Source organism: Oncorhynchus keta, unplaced genomic scaffold (assembly GCF_023373465.1).
Source record: "Oncorhynchus keta strain PuntledgeMale-10-30-2019 unplaced genomic scaffold, Oket_V2 Un_contig_1188_pilon_pilon, whole genome shotgun sequence".
Classification (NCBI taxonomy): domain Eukaryota; kingdom Metazoa; phylum Chordata; class Actinopteri; order Salmoniformes; family Salmonidae; genus Oncorhynchus; species Oncorhynchus keta.
In genome coordinates this window covers 112,586-135,051 of record NW_026277667.1, presented here as the reverse complement: position 1 = coordinate 135,051, position 22,466 = coordinate 112,586, and the positions used below count along the sequence as shown (strand labels likewise).

The following is a 22,466-nucleotide window of genomic DNA, read 5'->3' as shown; positions in this document are numbered from 1 at the left end:
AGTCACATTTAGACTCTGTTGATCTATCCTGTGTCGGTCCAGGTAGTCACATTAAGACTCTGTTGATCTATCCTGTGTCGGTCCAGGTAGTCACATTAAGACCCTGTTGATCTATCCTGTGTCGGTCCAGGGAGTCACATTAAGACTCTGTTGATCTATCCTGTGTCGGTCCAGGTAGTCACATTAAGACCCTGTTGATCTATCCTGTGTCGGTCCAGGTAGTCACATTAAGACCCTGTTGATATATCCTGTGTCGGTCCAGGTAGTCACATTAAGACCCTGTTGATCTATCCTGTGTCGGTCCAGGTAGTCACATTAAGACTCTGTTGATATATCCTGTGTCGGTCCAGGTAGTCACATTAAGACCCTGTTGATCTATCCTGTGTCGGTCCAGGTAGTCACATTAAGACTCTGTTGATCTATCCTGTGTCGGTCCAGGTAGTCACATTAAGACTCTGTTGATCTATCCTGTGTCGGTCCAGGTAGTCACATTAAGACTCTGTTGATCTATCCTGTGTCGGTCCAGGTAGTCACATTAAGACCCTGTTGATCTATCCTGTGTCGGTCCAGGTAGTCACATTAAGACTCTGTTGATCTATCCTGTGTCGGTCCAGGTAGTCACATTAAGACCCTGTTGATCTATCCTGTGTCGGTCCAGGTAGTCACATTAAGACCCTGTTGATCTATCCTGTGTCGGTCCAGGTAGTCACATTTAGACTCTGTTGATCTATCCTGTGTCGGTCCAGGTAGTCACATTAAGACTCTGTTGATCTATCCTGTGTCGGTCCAGGTAGTCACATTAAGACCCTGTTGATCTATCCTGTGTCGGTCCAGGGAGTCACATTAAGACTCTGTTGATCTATCCTGTGTCGGTCCAGGTAGTCACATTAAGACCCTGTTGATCTATCCTGTGTCGGTCCAGGTAGTCACATTAAGACCCTGTTGATATATCCTGTGTCGGTCCAGGTAGTCACATTAAGACCCTGTTGATCTATCCTGTGTCGGTCCAGGTAGTCACATTAAGACTCTGTTGATATATCCTGTGTCGGTCCAGGTAGTCACATTAAGACCCTGTTGATCTATCCTGTGTCGGTCCAGGTAGTCACATTAAGACTCTGTTGATCTATCCTGTGTCGGTCCAGGTAGTCACATTAAGACTCTGTTGATCTATCCTGTGTCGGTCCAGGTAGTCACATTAAGACTCTGTTGATCTATCCTGTGTCGGTCCAGGTAGTCACATTAAGACCCTGTTGATCTATCCTGTGTCGGTCCAGGTAGTCACATTAAGACTCTGTTGATCTATCCTGTGTCGGTCCAGGTAGTCACATTAAGACCCTGTTGATCTATCCTGTGTCGGTCCAGGTAGTCACATTAAGACCCTGTTGATATATCCTGTGTCGGTCCAGGTAGTCACATTAAGACCCTGTTGATCTATCCTGTGTCGGTCCAGGTAGTCACATTAAGACCCTGTTGATAGATCCTGTGTCGGTCCAGGTAGTCACATTAAGACCCTGTTGATCTATTCTGTGTCGGTCCAGGTAGTCACATTAAGACTCTGTTGATATATCCTGTGTCGGTCCAGGTAGTCACATTAAGACCCTGTTGATCTATCCTGTGTCGGTCCAGGTAGTCACATTAAGACCCTGTTGATATATCCTGTGTCGGTCCAGGTAGTCACATTAAGACCCTGTTGATCTATCCTGTGTCGGTCCAGGTAGTCACATTAAGACTCTGTTGATATATCCTGTGTCGGTCCAGGTAGTCACATTAAGACCCTGTTGATCTATCCTGTGTCGGTCCAGGTAGTCACATTAAGACCCTGTTGATATATCCCGTGTCGGTCCAGGTAGTCACATTAAGACCCTGTTGATCTATCCTGTGTCGGTCCAAGTAGTCACATTAAGACTCTGTTGATATATCCTGTGTCGGTCCAGGTAGTCACATTAAGACCCTGTTGATCTATCCTGTGTCGGTCCAGGTAGTCACATTAAGACCCTGTTGATCTATCCTGTGTCGGTCCAGGTAGTAACATTAAGACCCTGTTGATCTATCCTGTGTCGGTCCAGGTAGTCACATTAAGACCCTGTTGATCTATCCTGTGTCGGTCCAGGTAGTCACATTAAGACCCTGTTGATCTATCCTGTGTCGGTCCAGGTAGTCACATTAAGACTCTGTTGATCTATCCTGTGTCGGTCCAGGTAGTCACATTAAGACCCTGTTGATCTATCCTGTGTCGGTCCAGGTAGTCACATTAAGACTCTGTTGATCTATCCTGTGTCGGTCCAGGTAGTCACATTAAGACCCTGTTGATCTATCCTGTGTCGGTCCAGGTAGTCACATTAAGACCCTGTTGATATATCCTGTGTCGGTCCAGGTAGTCACATTAAGACCCTGTTGATCTATCCTGTGTCGGTCCAGGTAGTCACATTAAGACCCTGTTGATATATCCTGTGTCGGTCCAGGTAGTCACATTAAGACCCTGTTGATCTATCCTGTGTCGGTCCAAGTAGTCACATTAAGACTCTGTTGATATATCCTGTGTCGGTCCAGGTAGTCACATTAAGACCCTGTTGATCTATCCTGTGTCGGTCCAGGTAGTCACATTAAGACCCTGTTGATCTATCCTGTGTCGGTCCAGGTAGTCACATTAAGACCCTGTTGATCTATCCTGTGTCGGTCCAGGTAGTCACATTAAGACCCTGTTGATCTATCCTGTGTCGGTCCAGGTAGTCACATTAAGACCCTGTTGATCTATCCTGTGTCGGTGCAGGTAGTCACATTAAGACTCTGTTGATCTATCCTGTGTCGGTCCAGGTAGTCACATTAAGACTCTGTTGATCTATCCTGTGTCGGTCCAGGTAGTCACATTAAGACCCTGTTGATCTATCCTGTGTTGGTCCAGGTAGTCACATTAAGACTCTGTTGATCTATCCTGTGTCGGTCCAGGTAGTCACATTAAGACCCTGTTGATCTATCCTGTGTCGGTCCAGGTAGTCACATTAAGACCCTGTTGATATATCCTGTGTCGGTCCAGGTAGTCACATTAAGACCCTGTTGATCTATCCTGTGTCGGTCCAGGTAGTCACATTAAGACTCTGTTGATATATCCTGTGTCGGTCCAGGTAGTCACATTAAGACCCTGTTGATCTATCCTGTGTCGGTCCAGGTAGTCACATTAAGACCCTGTTGATATATCCTGTGTCGGTCCAGGTAGTCACATTAAGACCCTGTTGATCTATCCTGTGTCGGTCCAGGTAGACACATTAAGACTCTGTTGATATATCCTGTGTCGGTCCAGGTAGTCACATTAAGACCCTGTTGATCTATCCTGTGTCGGTCCAGGTAGTCACATTAAGACCCTGTTGATCTATCCTGTGTCGGTCCAGGTAGTCACATTAAGACCCTGTTGATCTATCCTGTGTCGGTCCAGGTAGTCACATTAAGACCCTGTTGATCTATCCTGTGTCGGTCCAGGTAGTCACATTAAGACCCTGTTGATCTATCCTGTGTCGGTCCAGGTAGTCACATTAAGACTCTGTTGATCTATCCTGTGTCGGTCCAGGTAGTCACATTAAGACCCTGTTGATCTATCCTGTGTCGGTCCAGGTAGTCACATTAAGACCCTGTTGATCTATCCTGTGTCGGTCCAGGTAGTCACATTAAGACTCTGTTGATCTATCCTGTGTCGGTCCAGGTAGTCACATTAAGACTCTGTTGATCTATCCTGTGTCGGTCCAGGTAGTCACATTAACACCCTGTTGATCTATCCTGTGTCGGTCCAGGTAGTCACATTAAGACTCTGTTGATCTATCCTGTGTCGGTCCAGGTAGTCACATTAAGACCCTGTTGATCTATCCTGTGTCGGTCCAGGTAGTCACATTAAGACCCTGTTGATATATCCTGTGTCGGTCCAGGTAGTCACATTAAGACCCTGTTGATCTATCCTGTGTCGGTCCAGGTAGTCACATTAAGACCCTGTTGATATATCCTGTGTCGGTCCAGGTAGTCACATTAAGACCCTGTTGATCTATCCTGTGTCGGTCCAAGTAGTCACATTAAGACTCTGTTGATATATCCTGTGTCGGTCCAGGTAGTCACATTAAGACCCTGTTGATCTATCCTGTGTCGGTCCAGGTAGTCACATTAAGACCCTGTTGATCTATCCTGTGTCGGTCCAGGTAGTCACATTAAGACCCTGTTGATCTATCCTGTGTCGGTCCAGGTAGTCACATTAAGACCCTGTTGATCTATCCTGTTGCGGTCCTGGTAGTCACATTAAGACCCTGTTGATCTATCCTGTGTCGGTGCAGGTAGTCACATTAAGACTCTGTTGATCTATCCTGTGTCGGTCCAGGTAGTCACATTAAGACTCTGTTGATCTATCCTGTGTCGGTCCAGGTAGTCACATTAAGACCCTGTTGATCTATCCTGTGTCGGTCCAGGTAGTCACATTAAGACTCTGTTGATCTATCCTGTGTCGGTCCAGGTAGTCACATTAAGACTCTGTTGATATATCCTGTGTCGGTCCAGGTAGTCACATTAAGACCCTGTTGATCTATCCTGTGTCGGTCCAGGTAGTCACATTAAGACCCTGTTGATATATCCTGTGTCGGTCCAGGTAGTCACATTAAGACCCTGTTGATCTATCCTGTGTCGGTCCAGGTAGTCACATTAAGACTCTGTTGATATATCCTGTGTCGGTCCAGGTAGTCACATTAAGACCCTGTTGATCTATCCTGTGTCGGTCCAGGTAGTCACATTAAGACCCTGTTGATCTATCCTGTGTCGGTCCAGGTAGTCACATTAAGACCCTGTTGATCTATCCTGTGTCGGTCCAGGTAGTCACATTAAGACCCTGTTGATCTATCCTGTGTCGGTCCAGGTAGTCACATTAAGACCCTGTTGATCTATCCTGTGTCGGTCCAGGTAGTCACATTAAGACTCTGTTGATCTATCCTGTGTCGGTCCAGGTAGTCACATTAAGACCCTGTTGATCTATCCTGTGTCGGTCCAGGTAGTCACATTAAGACTCTGTTGATCTATCCTGTGTCGGTCCAGGTAGTCACATTAAGACTCTGTTGATCTATCCTGTGTCGGTCCAGGTAGTCACATTAAGACCCTGTTGATCTATCCTGTGTCGGTCCAGGTAGTCACATTAAGACTCTGTTGATCTATCCTGTGTCGGTCCAGGTAGTCACATTAAGACCCTGTTGATCTATCCTGTGTCGGTCCAGGTAGTCACATTAAGACCCTGTTGATATATCCTGTGTCGGTCCAGGTAGTCACATTAAGACCCTGTTGATCTATCCTGTGTCGGTCCAGGTAGTCACATTAAGACCCTGTTGATATATCCTGTGTCGGTCCAGGTAGTCACATTAAGACCCTGTTGATCTATCCTGTGTCGGTCCAAGTAGTCACATTAAGACTCTGTTGATATATCCTGTGTCGGTCCAGGTAGTCACATTAAGACCCTGTTGATCTATCCTGTGTCGGTCCAGGTAGTCACATTAAGACCCTGTTGATCTATCCTGTGTCGGTCCAGGTAGTCACATTAAGACCCTGTTGATCTATCCTGTGTCGGTCCAGGTAGTCACATTAAGACCCTGTTGATCTATCCTGTGTCGGTCCAGGTAGTCACATTAAGACCCTGTTGATCTATCCTGTGTCGGTGCAGGTAGTCACATTAAGACTCTGTTGATCTATCCTGTGTCGGTCCAGGTAGTCACATTAAGACTCTGTTGATCTATCCTGTGTCGGTCCAGGTAGTCACATTAAGACCCTGTTGATCTATCCTGTGTCGGTCCAGGTAGTCACATTAAGACTCTGTTGATCTATCCTGTGTCGGTCCAGGTAGTCACATTAAGACCCTGTTGATCTATCCTGTGTCGGTCCAGGTAGTCACATTAAGACCCTGTTGATATATCCTGTGTCGGTCCAGGTAGTCACATTAAGACCCTGTTGATCTATCCTGTGTCGGTCTAGGTAGTCACATTAAGACTCTGTTGATATATCCTGTGTCGGTCCAGGTAGTCACATTAAGACCCTGTTGATCTATCCTGTGTCGGTCCAGGTAGTCACATTAAGACCCTGTTGATATATCCTGTGTCGGTCCAGGTAGTCACATTAAGACCCTGTTGATCTATCCTGTGTCGGTCCAGGTAGTCACATTAAGACTCTGTTGATATATCCTGTGTCGGTCCAGGTAGTCACATTAAGACCCTGTTGATCTATCCTGTGTCGGTCCAGGTAGTCACATTAAGACCCTGTTGATCTATCCTGTGTCGGTCCAGGTAGTCACATTAAGACCCTGTTGATCTATCCTGTGTCGGTCCAGGTAGTCACATTAAGACCCTGTTGATCTATCCTGTGTCGGTCCAGGTAGTCACATTAAGACCCTGTTGATCTATCCTGTGTCGGTCCAGGTAGTCACATTAAGACTCTGTTGATCTATCCTGTGTCGGTCCAGGTAGTCACATTAAGACCCTGTTGATCTATCCTGTGTCGGTCCAGGTAGTCACATTAAGACTCTGTTGATCTATCCTGTGTCGGTCCAGGTAGTCACATTAAGACCCTGTTGATCTATCCTGTGTCGGTCCAGGTAGTCACATTAAGACCCTGTTGATCTATCCTGTGTCAGTCCAGGTAGTCACTAGTCACATTAAGACTCTGTTGATCTATCCTGTGTCAGTCCAGGTAGTCACATTAAGACTCTGTTGATCTATCCTGTGTCGGTCCAGGTAGTCACATTAAGACCCTGTTGATCTATCCTGTGTCGGTCCAGGTAGTCACATTAAGACTCTGTTGATCTATCCTGTGTCGGTCCAGGTAGTCACATTAAGACCCTGTTGATCTATCCTGTGTCGGTGCAGGTAGTCACATTAAGACTCTGTTGATCTATCCTGTGTCGGTCCAGGTAGTCACATTAAGACTCTGTTGATCTATCCTGTGTCGGTCCAGGTAGTCACATTAAGACCCTGTTGATCTATCCTGTGTCGGTCCAGGTAGTCACATTAAGACTCTGTTGATCTATCCTGTGTCGGTCCAGGTAGTCACATTAAGACCCTGTTGATATATCCTGTGTCGGTCCAGGTAGTCACATTAAGACCCTGTTGATCTATCCTGTGTCGGTCCAGGTAGTCACATTAAGACTCTGTTGATATATCCTGTGTCGGTCCAGGTAGTCACATTAAGACCCTGTTGATCTATCCTGTGTCGGTCCAGGTAGTCACATTAAGACCCTGTTGATCTATCCTGTGTCGGTCCAGGTAGTCACATTAAGACCCTGTTGATCTATCCTGTGTCGGTCCAGGTAGTCACATTAAGACCCTGTTGATCTATCCTGTGTCGGTCCAGGTAGTCACATTAAGACCCTGTTGATCTATCCTGTGTCGGTCCAGGTAGTCACATTAAGACTCTGTTGATCTATCCTGTGTCGGTCCAGGTAGTCACATTAAGACTCTGTTGATCTATCCTGTGTCGGTCCAGGTAGTCACATTAAGACCCTGTTGATCTATCCTGTGTCGGTCCAGGTAGTCACATTAAGACTCTGTTGATCTATCCTGTGTCGGTCCAGGTAGTCACATTAAGACCCTGTTGATCTATCCTGTGTCGGTCCAGGTAGTCACATTAAGACCCTGTTGATCTATCCTGTGTCAGTCCAGGTAGTCACTAGTCACATTAAGACTCTGTTGATCTATCCTGTGTCAGTCCAGGTAGTCACATTAAGACTCTGTTGATCTATCCTGTGTCGGTCCAGGTAGTCACATTAAGACCCTGTTGATCTATCCTGTGTCGGTCCAGGTAGTCACATTAAGACTCTGTTGATCTATCCTGTGTCGGTCCAGGTAGTCACATTAAGACCCTGTTGATCTATCCTGTGTCGGTCCAGGTAGTCACATTAAGACCCTGTTGATCTATCCTGTGTCGGTCCAGGTAGTCACATTAAGACCCTGTTGATCTATCCTGTGTCGGTCCAGGTAGTCACATTAAGACCCTGTTGATCTATCCTGTGTCGGTCCAGGTAGTCACATTAAGACCCTGTTGATCTATCCTGTGTCGGTCCAGGTAGTCACATTAAGACTCTGTTGATCTATCCTGTGTCGGTCCAGGTAGTCACATTAAGACTCTGTTGATCTATCCTGTGTCAGTCCAGGTAGTCACATTAAGACCCTGTTGATCTATCCTGTGTCGGTCCAGGTAGTCACATTAAGACCCTGTTGATCTATCCTGTGTCGGTCCAGGTAGTCACATTAAGACCCTGTTGATCTATCCTGTGTCGGTCCAGGTAGTCACATTAAGACCCTGTTGATCTATCATGTGTCGGTCCAGGTAGTCACATTAAGACCCTGTTGATCTATCCTGTGTCGGTGCAGGTAGTCACATTAAGACTCTGTTGATCTATCCTGTGTCGGTCCAGGTAGTCACATTAAGACTCTGTTGATCTATCCTGTGTCGGTCCAGGTAGTCACATTAAGACCCTGTTGATCTATCCTGTGTCGGTCCAGGTAGTCACATTAAGACTCTGTTGATCTATCCTGTGTCGGTCCAGGTAGTCACATTAAGACTCTGTTGATATATCCTGTGTCGGTCCAGGTAGTCACATTAAGACCCTGTTGATATATCCTGTGTCGGTCCAGGTAGTCACATTAAGACCCTGTTGATCTATCCTGTGTCGGTCCAGGTAGTCACATTAAGACCCTGTTGATCTATCCTGTGTCGGTCCAGGTAGTCACATTAAGACTCTGTTGATCTATCCTGTGTCGGTCCAGGTAGTCACATTAAGACCCTGTTGATCTATCCTGTGTCGGTCCAGGTAGTCACATTAAGACCCTGTTGATCTATCCTGTGTCGGTCCAGGTAGTCACATTAAGACTCTGTTGATCTATCCTGTGTCGGTCCAGGTAGTCACATTAAGACCCTGTTGATCTATCCTGTGTCAGTCCAGGTAGTCACTAGTCACATTAAGACTCTGTTGATCTATCCTGTGTCAGTCCAGGTAGTCACATTAAGACTCTGTTGATCTATCCTGTGTCGGTCCAGGTAGTCACATTAAGACCCTGTTGATCTATCCTGTGTCGGTCCAGGTAGTCACATTAAGACTCTGTTGATCTATCCTGTGTCGGTCCAGGTAGTCACATTAAGACCCTGTTGATCTATCCTGTGTCGGTCCAGGTAGTCACATTAAGACCCTGTTGATCTATCCTGTGTCGGTCCAGGTAGTCACATTAAGACCCTGTTGATCTATCCTGTGTCGGTCCAGGTAGTCACATTAAGACCCTGTTGATCTATCCTGTGTCGGTCCAGGTAGTCACATTAAGACCCTGTTGATCTATCCTGTGTCGGTCCAGGTAGTCACATTAAGACTCTGTTGATCTATCCTGTGTCGGTCCAGGTAGTCACATTAAGACTCTGTTGATCTATCCTGTGTCAGTCCAGGTAGTCACATTAAGACCCTGTTGATCTATCCTGTGTCGGTCCAGGTAGTCACATTAAGACCCTGTTGATCTATCCTGTGTCGGTCCAGGTAGTCACATTAAGACCCTGTTGATCTATCCTGTGTCGGTCCAGGTAGTCACATTAAGACCCTGTTGATCTATCATGTGTCGGTCCAGGTAGTCACATTAAGACCCTGTTGATCTATCCTGTGTCGGTGCAGGTAGTCACATTAAGACTCTGTTGATCTATCCTGTGTCGGTCCAGGTAGTCACATTAAGACTCTGTTGATCTATCCTGTGTCGGTCCAGGTAGTCACATTAAGACCCTGTTGATCTATCCTGTGTCGGTCCAGGTAGTCACATTAAGACTCTGTTGATCTATCCTGTGTCGGTCCAGGTAGTCACATTAAGACTCTGTTGATATATCCTGTGTCGGTCCAGGTAGTCACATTAAGACCCTGTTGATATATCCTGTGTCGGTCCAGGTAGTCACATTAAGACCCTGTTGATCTATCCTGTGTCGGTCCAGGTAGTCACATTAAGACCCTGTTGATCTATCCTGTGTCGGTCCAGGTAGTCACATTAAGACTCTGTTGATCTATCCTGTGTCGGTCCAGGTAGTCACATTAAGACCCTGTTGATCTATCCTGTGTCGGTCCAGGTAGTCACATTAAGACCCTGTTGATCTATCCTGTGTCGGTCCAGGTAGTCACATTAAGACTCTGTTGATCTATCCTGTGTCGGTCCAGGTAGTCACATTAAGACTCTGTTGATCTATCCTGTGTCGGTCCAGGTAGTCACATTAAGACCCTGTTGATCTATCCTGTGTCGGTCCAGGTAGTCACATTAAGACTCTGTTGATCTATCCTGTGTCGGTCCAGGTAGTCACATTAAGACTCTGTTGATCTATCCTGTGTCGGTCCAGGTAGTCACATTAAGACCCTGTTGATCTATCCTGTGTCGGTCCAGGTACTCACATTAAGACCCTGTTGATCTATCCTGTGTCGGTCCAGGTAGTCACATTAAGACTCTGTTGATCTATCCTGTGTCGGTCCAGGTAGTCACATTAAGACCCTGTTGATCTATCCTGTGTCGGTCCAGGTAGTCACATTAAGACCCTGTTGATCTATCCTGTGTCGGTCCAGGTAGGCACATTAAGACCCTGTTGATCTATCCTGTGTCCGTCCAGGTAGTCACATTAAGACTCAGCATCTCTTTTCAAGAGGGTCAATGTATCAATGTACTATTCCAAGAACTACACCTCTCTTCACTCAACCCCACCTGCTCCCACCCCCACTCCAGCCCTAACACCCTTGTCTCAACCTTAACCGTCTTATTTTTTACCCCATCCTGATCCCAGCTACAACCCCAGCACTTGTCTTTCCCCACACCCCCAGCTCCATTTAGCCTTAGACCCAACACTTCTCTTTCCCCAGACCCCCAGCTCCCGTTCCATTTAGCCTTAGACCCAGAACTTCTCTTTCCCCAGACCCCCAACTCCCGTTCCATTTAGCCTTAGACCCAGAACTTCTCTTTCCCCAGACCCCCAACTCCCGTTCCATTTAGCCTTAGACCCAACACTTCTCTTTCCCCAGACCCCCAACTCCCGTTCCATTTAGCCTTAGACCCAGCACTTCTCTTTCCCCACACCCCCAGCTCCCGTTCCATTTAGCCTTAGACCCAGCACTTCTCTTTCCCCAGACCCCCAACTTCCGTTCCATTTAGTCTTAGACCCAGAACTTGTCTTTCCCCAGACCCCCAGCTCCCGTTCAATTTAGTCTTAGACCCAGAACTTGTCTTTCCCCAGACCCCCAGCTCCCGTTCCATTTAGTCTTAGACCCAGAACTAGTCTTTCCCCAGACCCCCAGCTCCCGTTCCATTTAGTCTTAGACCCAGAACTTGTCTTTCCCCAGACCCCCAGCTCCCGTTCCATTTAGCCTTAGACCCAGAACTAGTCTTTCCCCAGACCCCCAGCTCCTGTTCCATTTAGTCTTAGACCCAGCACTTCTCTTTCCCCACACCCCCAGCTCCCGTTCCATTTAGCCTTAGACCCAGCACTTCTCTTTCCCCACACCCCCAGCTCCCGTTCCATTTAGCCTTAGACCCAGCACTTCTCTTTCCCCACACCCCCAGCTCCCGTTCCATTTAGCCTTAGACCCAGCACTTCTCTTTCCCCAGACCCCCAGCTCCCGTTCCATTTAGCCTTAGACCCAGAACTTGTCTTTCCCCAGACCCCCAGCTCCCGTTCCATTTAGCCTTAGACCCAGAACTTGTCTTTCCCCAGACCCCCAGCTCCCGTACCATTTAGTCTTAGACCCAGAACTAGTCTTTCCCCAGACCCCCAGCTCCTGTTCCATTTAGTCTTAGACCCAGCACTTCTCTTTCCCCACACCCCCAGCTCCCGTTCCATTTAGCCTTAGACCCAGCACTTCTCTTTCCCCACACCCCCAGCTCCCGTTCCATTTAGCCTTAGACCCAGCACTTCTCTTTCCCCAGACCCCCAGCTCCCGTTCCATTTAGCCTTAGACCCAGAACTTGTCTTTCCCCAGACCCCCAGCTCCCGTTCCATTTAGCCTTAGACCCAGAACTTCTCTTTCCCCAGACCCCCAGCTCCCGTTCCATTTAGCCTTAGACCCAGCACTTCTCTTTCCCCAGACCCCCAGCTCCCGTTCCATTTAGCCTTAGACCCAGAACTTCCCCCATCCTAAACCTTTATTTCATTAAGGCACCCTTCTTCATCCCACACCAAGCTCCAGCCCCAGCGATAGTACCAGCTTCATCACCAGCCATAGCACCTGTCCCACTCCCAGCCCAAGCTCAGGCAGTGGCGTGCAGAAGAAGGAAGCTGAAATACCTGCTCCGTAGGAGGGGTGGAGGAGGGGTGTGGCTCAGGCCCCTCAGCTCCAGAACTGCCCGGGACACTAAAGGGTTACAGGTGCCTGGGGTGGTCCTCACACCCACGGGAGATAAGGGGGAGGAGAGGAGCGAGAGAGGGGGGCATAGTGGACGTTGGGAGAGAAAGGGTGGAGGGGGATAGTGTTGGAGGGGGAGAAGTAGAAACGAGGAGCGAGGGAGGCAGGTGAGATGGGAAGCGGGATAAAGGACAGGAGGGGAGGAAAGGGGTTGACTATGGCCAAAGATGATTGAAAGGGGCATTGGGGAAATGGTAGTGCCAGTAGCCTGGGGAGTTGGATGCTATGGGAAGGTTGTGGGAAGGTTGTTAATCGAGTGAGACAGAGCAAGACAGAGGAGCTAAGACTGAGACAGTGTGAGACAGGAGAGAGAGAGAGCGTGGGAGTGTGAACATGAGACAGAACAAGAGCATGGGATATAAAGAGACGAGATAGTGACAGAAGAGAGAGTGACAGAAGAGAGAGCAACAGAAGAGAGAGCGATAGAGGAGAGAGAGAGAGTGGGGCTTTGCTCCAGGGCGCCTGTGAGGCTGTCTGCGCAGTGACGTTGTGACCCCTTGCAAGGAAAGCAGAGAGAGGGGCAGAGAGGATAGGAGAGAGAGGGGGAGAGAGGAGAGGAGAGAGAGGGGGAGATGGGGAGAGGAGGAGATGGGGCAGCAGGCAGGACAAGAGAGAGAGAAAGAAAGAGAGTTGGGGGAGAGGAGATGACGGGACAGGAGGGTAACTTACGTGAAGGCGAAGGCCACCAGAGCACCACTAACCACTATAAAGTCCAGGATGTTCCACAGGTCACGGAAATAGGAGCCCTGGTGCAACACCAGGCCCAGATCCACCATCTGAGAGAGAGGTGTGGGGGGATGGAGAGAGAGAGGAGGAGGGGGAAGTGAGAGAGAGTGGGGGGGCGTTGGAGTGAGGGCGACAGAGAGAGTGGATATGTTTTGTTATTGATTGTCTCTTGTCAAAAAATTACAAGTATAGCTAGAGTGAAATTCAGGTTCAGAATTACCTTAATCAACATCTCAAAGGTGAACACTCCCGTAAACACATAGTCAAAGTAGCGCAGAACCTGCATAAAGGGAGAGAGAGGACACAGAGTTAGCAGACGTAAAGTAGAAGCTTGCTAATAGTTCAGTTAGCATGGAGGGTAAAGTAAAAGTTAGCTTATAGCTAAGTTAGCATGGAGGGTAAAGTAGAAGTTAGCTATAATAGCTAAATTAGCATTGAGGGTAAAGTAGAAGTTAGCTATAATAGCTAAGTTGGCATGGAGGGTAAAGTAGATGCTAGCTACAATAGCTAAGTTAGCATGGAGGGTAAAGTAGAAGTTAGCTATAATATCTAAGTTAGCATTGAGGGTAAAGTAGAAGTTAGCTATAATAGCTAAGTTAGCATGAAGGGTAAAGTAGAAGTTAGCTATAATAGCTAAGTTAGCATTGAGGGTAAAGTAGAAGTTAGCTATATAGCTAAGTTAGCTTGGAGGGTAAAGTAGAAGCTAGCTAAACTAGCTAGGTTAGCCCAGAGGGGAAAGTAAAAGTTAGCTAATAGCTAAGTTAGCATGGAGAGTAAATATAAGCTAATACGGACACGGAGCTAGCATTGAGTGTCTCACATTGTTGCGAGGTGATTCTGGCCAGACGGGGTCTTCTGCTGCCAAGGCGATACTGCTCATAGCGATGGTAGACAGGATACCAAACTCAAAGAATTTCAGAGTCACAATGTAGTGGCATAGTCTCCGGAACCTGATCACACACACAGACACACACAAGCATGCACGTACACACACGCACCCACACACACACACACACACACACACACACACACACACACACACACACACACACACACACACACACACACACACACACACACACACACACACACACACACACACACACACACACATTGAAACAAACACAAAAAATGCATCATTAATATAATTAATAATGAATATACGTGTGTGTGTGATTGTGATTGTGTGTGTGTTCATGCATGTGCCCACATACGGGTTGGTGGTAGAGAGGATGAACATGGAGCTATAGGGAGGCATTGGTTTGGGTCCATCTTCATCACCCTTGTCATCATCATCATCCTCCTTATCCTCCTTCTTAGGCAGAGGCTCCGTGTTAGCATTCTTATTGACTGGAGGGATGCAAGAAAGAGGGGGAGGAGAGAAAGAGACAGAGGGGGAGGGAGGGGGTGGATAGGAGAGGACAGGGAAGAATGAAGGGAAGAAAGAAGAATTCAGAAATAGCATGGCATGTGTGGCTGTTTCTCAATGTTTTGACTGAAGAAGTGACCTGATAAACCTTGGTCATACACAGTCTCCCTCCATCCCCCTCCCCTCCTCTTTCTTCCCTCTCTCTCACCCTGCAATATGGCGTTGTGGGAAGGAAACATGGGTGGTATGTCTACTGCCGTGTGGTCCGGTATCCGGGTGCTACTTCCGTATGCAGGAACCAGGCTTCCATCTAGGCCCAGGTGGGAGCTGCTGTTGGTCAGGTGAGTGTTGAGGCCTGCAGGGCCGAAGCCTGGGCCTGGATTATTGTGGTTGGCTGAGCTGGGGAGACCCGAGGCTGGGCAAGGCTGCTGGGTGGAGCCTGGGGGTAGCTGGGGCTGGCTGGTGGCCAATTTACTGTTCATGACATTATCCATGTCCTCGCTGTACTGGCTGTCCTGTCTACAGAGGCTCTTCTGGATGGGCCGTGTGGTGGACAGGTTGGGACCATCCCTATAGAGGGAAAGAGAAGGAAAGAAAGGAAGAGAGGGAGAAACGAGAGAGATTGATGGAAGAGAAGGAGTAGGGAAATGTCAGAATGGTTCTGAGAACTACTGTATAAGGACACTGGTTGACAGAGGAAAGTGTGAGTGCGTATATATGTGTGTGTGTCTGTGTGTGTCAGGGTCTCCCTCACTTCCTGCGGTGTTGCCGCGTCCTCTTCCCCTCACCATCACACCCTGACTGAGTGCCATGGCGATGCCGTCTCTGCCTCCTCTCACCTCCATCACCCCCTTCTTGCTCCCCCTCGCCTTCTCCTTCTGTCCCCCTGCTCTTGTGTCGCCTTTCCCCTCCTCCACCTCCACCTCCCCCCTCTTCGTCCTCTGGGGGCATGCGGTGCTGGCGGGGTTTCCTGTGCTCCGATGAGCCCACCTGGCCCCGTGGGTGGTGGTGCCTTCTCTGGGGCCTCTCCTCTCCACTCTGTCCCAGCATCGTTGCATCTAGGCGGGTATGGGAGGAGTGATGGTGTTGGAGCTCCGGGTGCTCCTTGCTCTCCTTACGGCTCCTGCGGCTGTCCGTAGAGTCTGCCCTATCGTAAGGCCTTCCAGGGCCTGAACCAGACCCTGAGCCCCCACCTCCTCCTCCCCCACCTCCTCTCTCGTGGACGTGTGTCTGCTTGCGGACCAGCTCGTCAGCGTGCTGCTGGCTGAGGCGGGGGTCAGGCTCTTTGGTGGTCTTGTTGGTGTTGTTGTTGCGGTTCTCCTGGGGGTCCACCACTAGAGGGCGGTCTGTATGGGTCTTCATGTCAGGACGGATGTGGCGGGAGTAGTTCACCTGGAAGAAAGGGGAGGGGGGAGGGAGGGAAAGGTTGGGTTGGGAGAGTTGTAAGCAGGGGACGGACGAAGAAGGCCAGGCGGAATCAAGGAGAGGCATAATATCGTTAGCATCCCAGAGGTCATATAACCACCTATAAAGCTCAAAAACTTGATTCAATTATTGGTAAATTGACAAAGGCACCAACCAGTATGTTACATTTGGCACCCGGTAATTACCAGGTAGTTATCAATTATGATGAACTATATGAGGTAAGTACCCGAAAGTATCAAGCAGCTTAACCCAGACCAATAAAAAGTGTTACCAACTTTCGTAATTTCTCCCCTTTCTGTGTTCCATCGCTCTCTCCACCCTTCTCCATTTGGTTTGTTGTCTCTTACTGTCTCCCTTCCTCCTTACCCACCTCCCTTCTTTACCCCCCTCTCTGGGGTGGCAGGTAGCCTAGAGGTTAGAGCTTGGGACAGTAACCGAAAGGTGGAAACATTTGCTGTTCTGCCCTTGAGCAAGGCAGTTAAAACCACAACAACTGCTCCCCTGGCACCAATGACGTGGATGACGATTAAGGCAGGCCCATCACCTCTCTGATTCAGCTTAAATGCGGTAGACACATTTTGATTGACTGCATTCAATTGTGCAACCCCTTTCCATCCCTCCACTCTCCTTCCCTTCCTTCCAGCCTTCCCCCCTCCCTCTCTCCTTCCCTTCCCTTCCTCCCTCTCTCCTTCCCTTCCTTCCAGCCTTCCCCCCCTCCCTCTCTCCTTCCCTTCCTCCCTCTCTCCTTCCCTTCCTCCCTCTCTCCTTCCCTTCCTTCCAGCCTCCCCCTCCCTCCTCTCTCCTTCCCTTCCTTCCAGCCTTCCCCCTCCCTCCTCTCTCCTTCCCTTCCTTCCAGCCTCCCCCCTCCCTCCTCTCTCCTTCCCTTCCTTCCAGCCTTCCCCCCTCCCTCCTCTCTCCTTCCCTTCCTTCCAGCCTTCCCCCCTCCCTCCCTCTCTCCTTGCCTTCCAGCGGTCCTCTGGGTCCAGTTCGTTGTAGAGGGCCTCTCTGCTGGTCATTAGAGTCTGTTTCCTCAGCTCCTTGGTCCTCTGTTCCCACACAGACTTATTACCACCCTTATTGTTCTTCTGCTGCTCCTTACTACAGGGACGGAGAGAGGGGAAAGGATGAGAGGAGGGACAGAGAGAGGTAGAGGATAGAAGAGATGAGAGATGAGAGAAGAGAGCAGGCGAGAGGAAGAAGAGGGAGGCGAGATGGAGGAAAGGTGAGACAGATGGACAGAGAGTTGGATGAAAGGGGAGAAGAGCGATGAGAAAAGAGAGGTTAAGAAATAGAGACAGAAAGCATGATGGAGAGCAGAGGAGGAGGGGAGGCATAGAGGGAGAGAAAAGAGAGGATGGGTGGGGAGGTTAAGAGAGTGTCAAATATCAGGTTAAGCAGTGGTATCTGAGTCCATTTACAAATATACAAACACACAGACATACAGAAACCTACATACACAGGTATACAGAAATATAAACAAGCGAATACACAAACACACACTATAGAGCTCACACACACACATGTAAAGGGTCGCCTTGCTGGACCTACAGGGCAGAAACACAGAGCTACTGAAGGAGTATGGTCGACCACAGTTTCCCAAAGCAGTGGGTAGACCAGACCCACTTTGGGAAACCACACAGAGAGAGGCACAAGATGGAGAATGATATTGAGGCAAGGTTAGAATATTACACAGTCGACCAGGAAACCAAACCCAAAAGGACCCAATGAAGGAACCAAAATGGAATCATCAACAAAAAGACTGAAAATGGAAGTTCTGAGAAAAAAGGGCAAACCTCAGATAACACTCTATTCTCCATATTTTGCACGACTCTTATGAAAGGCTCAGGTCAACAGTAGTGCACTATATGGGGAATAGGGTGCCATTTGAGATGTTGTCAACGAAAGAACCAAAATGGCGCCCCGGCCCCACTAACTCCCTTTCCCAGGGACCACAGTCAACCACAGTAAAGCCACAGCCATACTGCGGGGAGCAGCCAACAGAAAATATACTCAGAATAAGCCAACTCAAAAACCAACAAAAAAAGCAAAGGAGTAAAAAAATCCTAATTATGGGGAGATAATTAAAACAGGATGGTCTAAAGGAGGAGAGGAAAGGAAAAGCGGGCGAAAAGAAACAGAAGGAGTATAAATGAGTAAATACCAGTCCAGAAAGGGGTCGGAAGCGTTGTGACCTGTGCTGTTTACTTTCTCGCTGAGGAGGGAAACAGTCAGTGAGTGACATGACACAGAGAACACACGCATACCCAATTCACACTATATGATCAACCAGAACCAAGCCAAGCAGAGCTGTACTGGGCTGACCTGGCTACGCATCCACCAGAGTGGCTGGAACCATGCTAGAAAGAACCACGTGAAAAAACAATATATGAGCCAGTACAGTACATTTAGGGTCGGCCCTATAGTGTGAATGAGGCAACACACTCCTCAAACCTCACCAACACACACACACACACACGCACACACACACACGCACGCACGCACGCACGCACGCACGCACACACACACACACACACACACACACACACACACACACACACACACACACACACACACACAACTTTACACTAACACCTACACACACCATTTCAACTCACACTGCTCAGACAACCATCTTGCAATGTCTCTATTCATCTATCTCTCCATTTCTATTCTGTTCTCATTTTCTTTCTCTTTTTATCTTCCTCTCTTTCTCTCCCCATTTTTCACCTTTCTTTCTCTTGCACAAACTTTATGTATCCCTCTAGACTTTTCTCATACTATTTCTCTATCTCAGGATGCACATCTCTCTTCCACTACACAGGCGTCCATATCTCTCTAGCTCACATTTTGTCTCTGTTGCACAAATTATATTGCACTGTCTTCAGGGTATCTACACATCTCTCCATTCATTCTACCAAACACAGACTGCCCTTCAAACGAAGGCAGTTTCTATCTACAAATAGGCAGAGAGACAATCATAGTCACATGTTCTCTTACAGCGGATATCTCAAGTCACAAACCGTTACCCAGGTCTTCTTGTTGTCATGACATGTTTACAACATGTGTTATGTCATCATTATAATAGTGTTATGTCATCATTATAATAGTGTTATGTCATCATTATAATGGTGTTATGTCATCATTATAATAGTGTTATGTCATCATTATAATAGTGTTATGTCATCATTATAATACTGTTATGTCATCATTATAATAGTGTTATGTCTTCATTATAATAGTGTTATGTCATCATTATAATAGTGTTATGTCTTCATTATAATAGTGTTATGTCATCAATATAATAGTGTTATGTCATCATTATAATAGTGTTATGTCATCATTATAATACTGTTATGTCATCATTATAATAGTGTTATGTCATCATTATAATAGTGTTATGTCATCATTATAATAGTGTTATGTCTTCATTATAATAGTGTTATGTCATCATTATAATAGTGTTATGTCATCATTATAATAGTGTTATGTCTTCATTATAATAGTGTTATGTCTTCATTATAATAGTGTTATGTCATCATTATAATAGTGTTATGTCATCATTATAATAGTGTTATGTCTTCATTATAATAGTGTTATGTCATCATTATAATAGTGTTATGTCATCATTATAATATTGTTATGTCATCATTATAATAGTGTTATGTCATCATTATAATATTGTTATGTCATCATTATAATAGTGTTATGTCATCATTATAATAGTGTTATGTCATCATTATAATATTGTTATGTCATCATTATAATAGTGTTATGTCTTCATTATAATAGTGTTATGTCATCATTATAATAGTGTTATGTCTTCATTATAATAGTGTTATGTCATCATTATAATAGTGTTATGTCTTCATTATAATAGTGTTATGTCTTCATTATAATAGTGTTATGTCATCATTATAATAGTGTTATTTCGGCCTTGTGAAGGAGGGGTCAGGTAAAGTGTAACCCATTTAGATCCAGAGAGAAATCTTCTTCCCAGAGTCCCAGACAGGGACTCAGAGTATCTCCTAACCTGCTTTAGCAAGTGTGGAGATTCCAGCTTGGAAAATCCCTGCTTGCAAAGCTATTATATCATCCACATATGCAGATGAATGATTTGGATTTATACTGGCATGGTGGGGCAGTACTTGGAATGACATCACAGTCACCTCATTAGTGGAAACCATTCCTAGTATTGCCCTATCAGTGCATCTTAAGCTGTCTTGCAGACTAGGAAACATGTCCAAGACACAACACCCAAAAATAGTCAACACACCACACAAAAGTACACATCAAAAGTGGGCTACGTCAGAGATTGACTGAGTGTGTGTTTGTGTGTGTGTGTGCATGTGTGTGTGTGTGTGTGTGTGTGTGTGTGTGTGTGTGTGTGTGTGTGTGTGTGTGTGTGTGTGTGTGTGTGTGTGTGTGTGTGTGTGTGTGTGTGTGTGTGTGTGTGTGTGTGTGTGTGTGTGTGTGTGTGTGTGTGTGTGTGTGTGTGTGTGTGTGTGTGTGTGTGTATGTAAGTATGTAAGTATTTGCTTGCATGCATACGTGTTCATGTTTCAGAGTAGAAACAACTGTTTTAACCTTGGTATAATAATAGTGGTGGTCAACTCTATGTGTGATATTGATATAGTGTCCTTACATCCTCAGGCTCCACTGCTGTGACATTATAAGGGCTGTGGACCATGGACACACTATGAATTTCACCATGAGAGAACAGAGAGCTGCAGAGAAAGGATCTAAGACTCACCGCTTCCTACCGGAGGAGGTGATCAAACAATGTGTGTGTGTGTGTGTGTGTGTGTGTGTGTGTGTGTGTGTGTGTGTGTGTGTGTGTGTGTGTGTGTGTGTGTGTGTGTGTGTGTGTGTGTGTGTGTGTGTGTGTGTGTGTGTGTGTGTGTGTGTGTGTGTGTGTGTGTGCGCGCGAGCAAGTACGCAGGTGTCTTGTGCAGCTGAAGAGTGAACACACTAGGAGAGATGAGGGGGCAAGGATGAGAGAAACAACAGAGAGAGATATGGAAACAGAGAAAGAAAGAGAGATACTTACGCCGCTATGGACAGGTTGGCTGCAGACTGAGGGCTGACTTCGGCCACCTCCTTGGCTTTTTGCAAAACATTTTTCTTGGAAGCGGCTTCCTCTTCCTGCTCGTCCTACCAAAGAAAGCGAGTGGGAGAGAGAGAGGGGGAGGAGGGGAGACGGGAAATACATAGGAGGGGGAGAGAGGGGGGGATAAAAGCAGAGATAGAGGAGGTTGATAAAGATGGTAGACAGAGTGATAGAAGAGAGCAATGACCTTTATAGATATGGTTATAGATAGGAGAAAGAGGGGCGTTGACAGATACAGATACACGGAGATATAGAAGAAGAGGTGAAGTGAAGAGGGCTGACTCCGGCCCCAAAATCAGGCCACGCGAGAATATAGCGTGATGCAGACCAAGTGGAGATTTTTTTGTATGGCGACAATGAGAGAATTTTGAATTTGGTCAAAATAAAATGTAATTACTAATTGGCAAAGTGAGGCTTATTTGATCGAATGTTTAGGTTATTACTGATATAAGTGGACGCACGTGGCATGCCTGTTGTTAACATTCTTATCTGCCCTCTCATTGGCTAGAATGTTCCCGCCTTACCCGCCTGCCTTCCGCCCCTTGCAGACATTTATTCCCATTGTTAGAGCATTCAGTCCAATATCTGCCAATATACAGATCATTTTTAATGGGGAGCTGGAGCTGACAGGGTGAGAGGTCATTTCCTAAACTGAAGGGTCATTCTATTTGACCCCAGTAGGCGTGGCTCGGTCAGTGTACAAAGTACTGTACAAAGTACTGTACCTTAGTGAGTTCCTGTGCGTTGGCCAGATTGTCCACAGCAATGGCCAAGAACACATTCAGCAGAGTGTCTGAGATGAGAGCAAAGGGTTGAAGACAGAAACTACACTGTGTGTGTGTGTGTGTGTGTGTGTGTGTGTGTGTGTGTGTGTGTGTGTGTGTGTGTGTGTGTGTGTGTGTGTGGGGGGGGTGTGTGTATAAGGATACAGTTGCCGAAAAGTGTGAGCACGATGAAGAAGACTGAGAAGACCATCCCGTTGTTGACTCCTCCCTGAGATTCTATTCCATCATACATGACCATGTTCCAGTCTTCTCCAGTCAGGATCTGGGGGAGAACACACTCCTAATAAACATGTAGGATCTGGGGGAGAACACACTCCTAATAAACATGTAGGATCTGGGGGAGAACACACTCCTAATAAACATGTAGGATCTGGGGGAGAACACACTCCTAATAAACATGTAGGATCTGGGGGGAGAACACACTCCTAATAAACATGTAGGATCTGGGGGAGAACACACTCCTAATAAACATGTAGGATCTGGGGAGAACACACTCCTAATAAACATGTAGGATCTGGGGGAGAACACACTCTAATAAACATGTAGGATCTGGGGGAGAACACACTCCTAATAAACATGTAGGATCTGGGGAGAACACACTCCTAATAAACATGTAGGATCTGGGGAGAACACACTCATAATAAACAT

At 47.0% G+C, this 22,466-nt stretch overlaps 1 protein-coding gene across 10 annotated transcripts in view; it reads right to left on the bottom strand.

Annotated features, from left to right (window-relative positions):
• Positions 1–22,466, bottom strand: part of LOC118375936 (voltage-dependent P/Q-type calcium channel subunit alpha-1A-like) — a 155,722-nt gene that overhangs the window by 92,765 nt on the left and 40,491 nt on the right. For 9 of the 10 annotated variants that reach the window (XM_052500682.1, XM_052500687.1, XM_052500690.1 and 6 more), the window contains exons 15-25: positions 21,963–22,080; positions 21,759–21,826; positions 20,974–21,068; positions 18,088–18,138; positions 16,889–17,024; positions 15,256–15,893; positions 14,710–15,071; positions 14,347–14,482; positions 13,953–14,082; positions 13,353–13,412; positions 13,076–13,182 (exon numbers count right to left, since the gene is read on the bottom strand). In XM_052500682.1, the coding sequence (XP_052356642.1) occupies positions 13,076–13,182; positions 13,353–13,412; positions 13,953–14,082; positions 14,347–14,482; positions 14,710–15,071; positions 15,256–15,893; positions 16,889–17,024; positions 18,088–18,138; positions 20,974–21,068; positions 21,759–21,826; positions 21,963–22,080 (1,901 nt within the window). The remainder of the gene's footprint in view (positions 1–13,075; positions 13,183–13,352; positions 13,413–13,952; positions 14,083–14,346; positions 14,483–14,709; positions 15,072–15,255; positions 15,894–16,888; positions 17,025–18,087; positions 18,139–20,973; positions 21,069–21,758; positions 21,827–21,962; positions 22,081–22,466) is intronic. The other variant, XM_052500689.1, reaches the window with a different exon arrangement.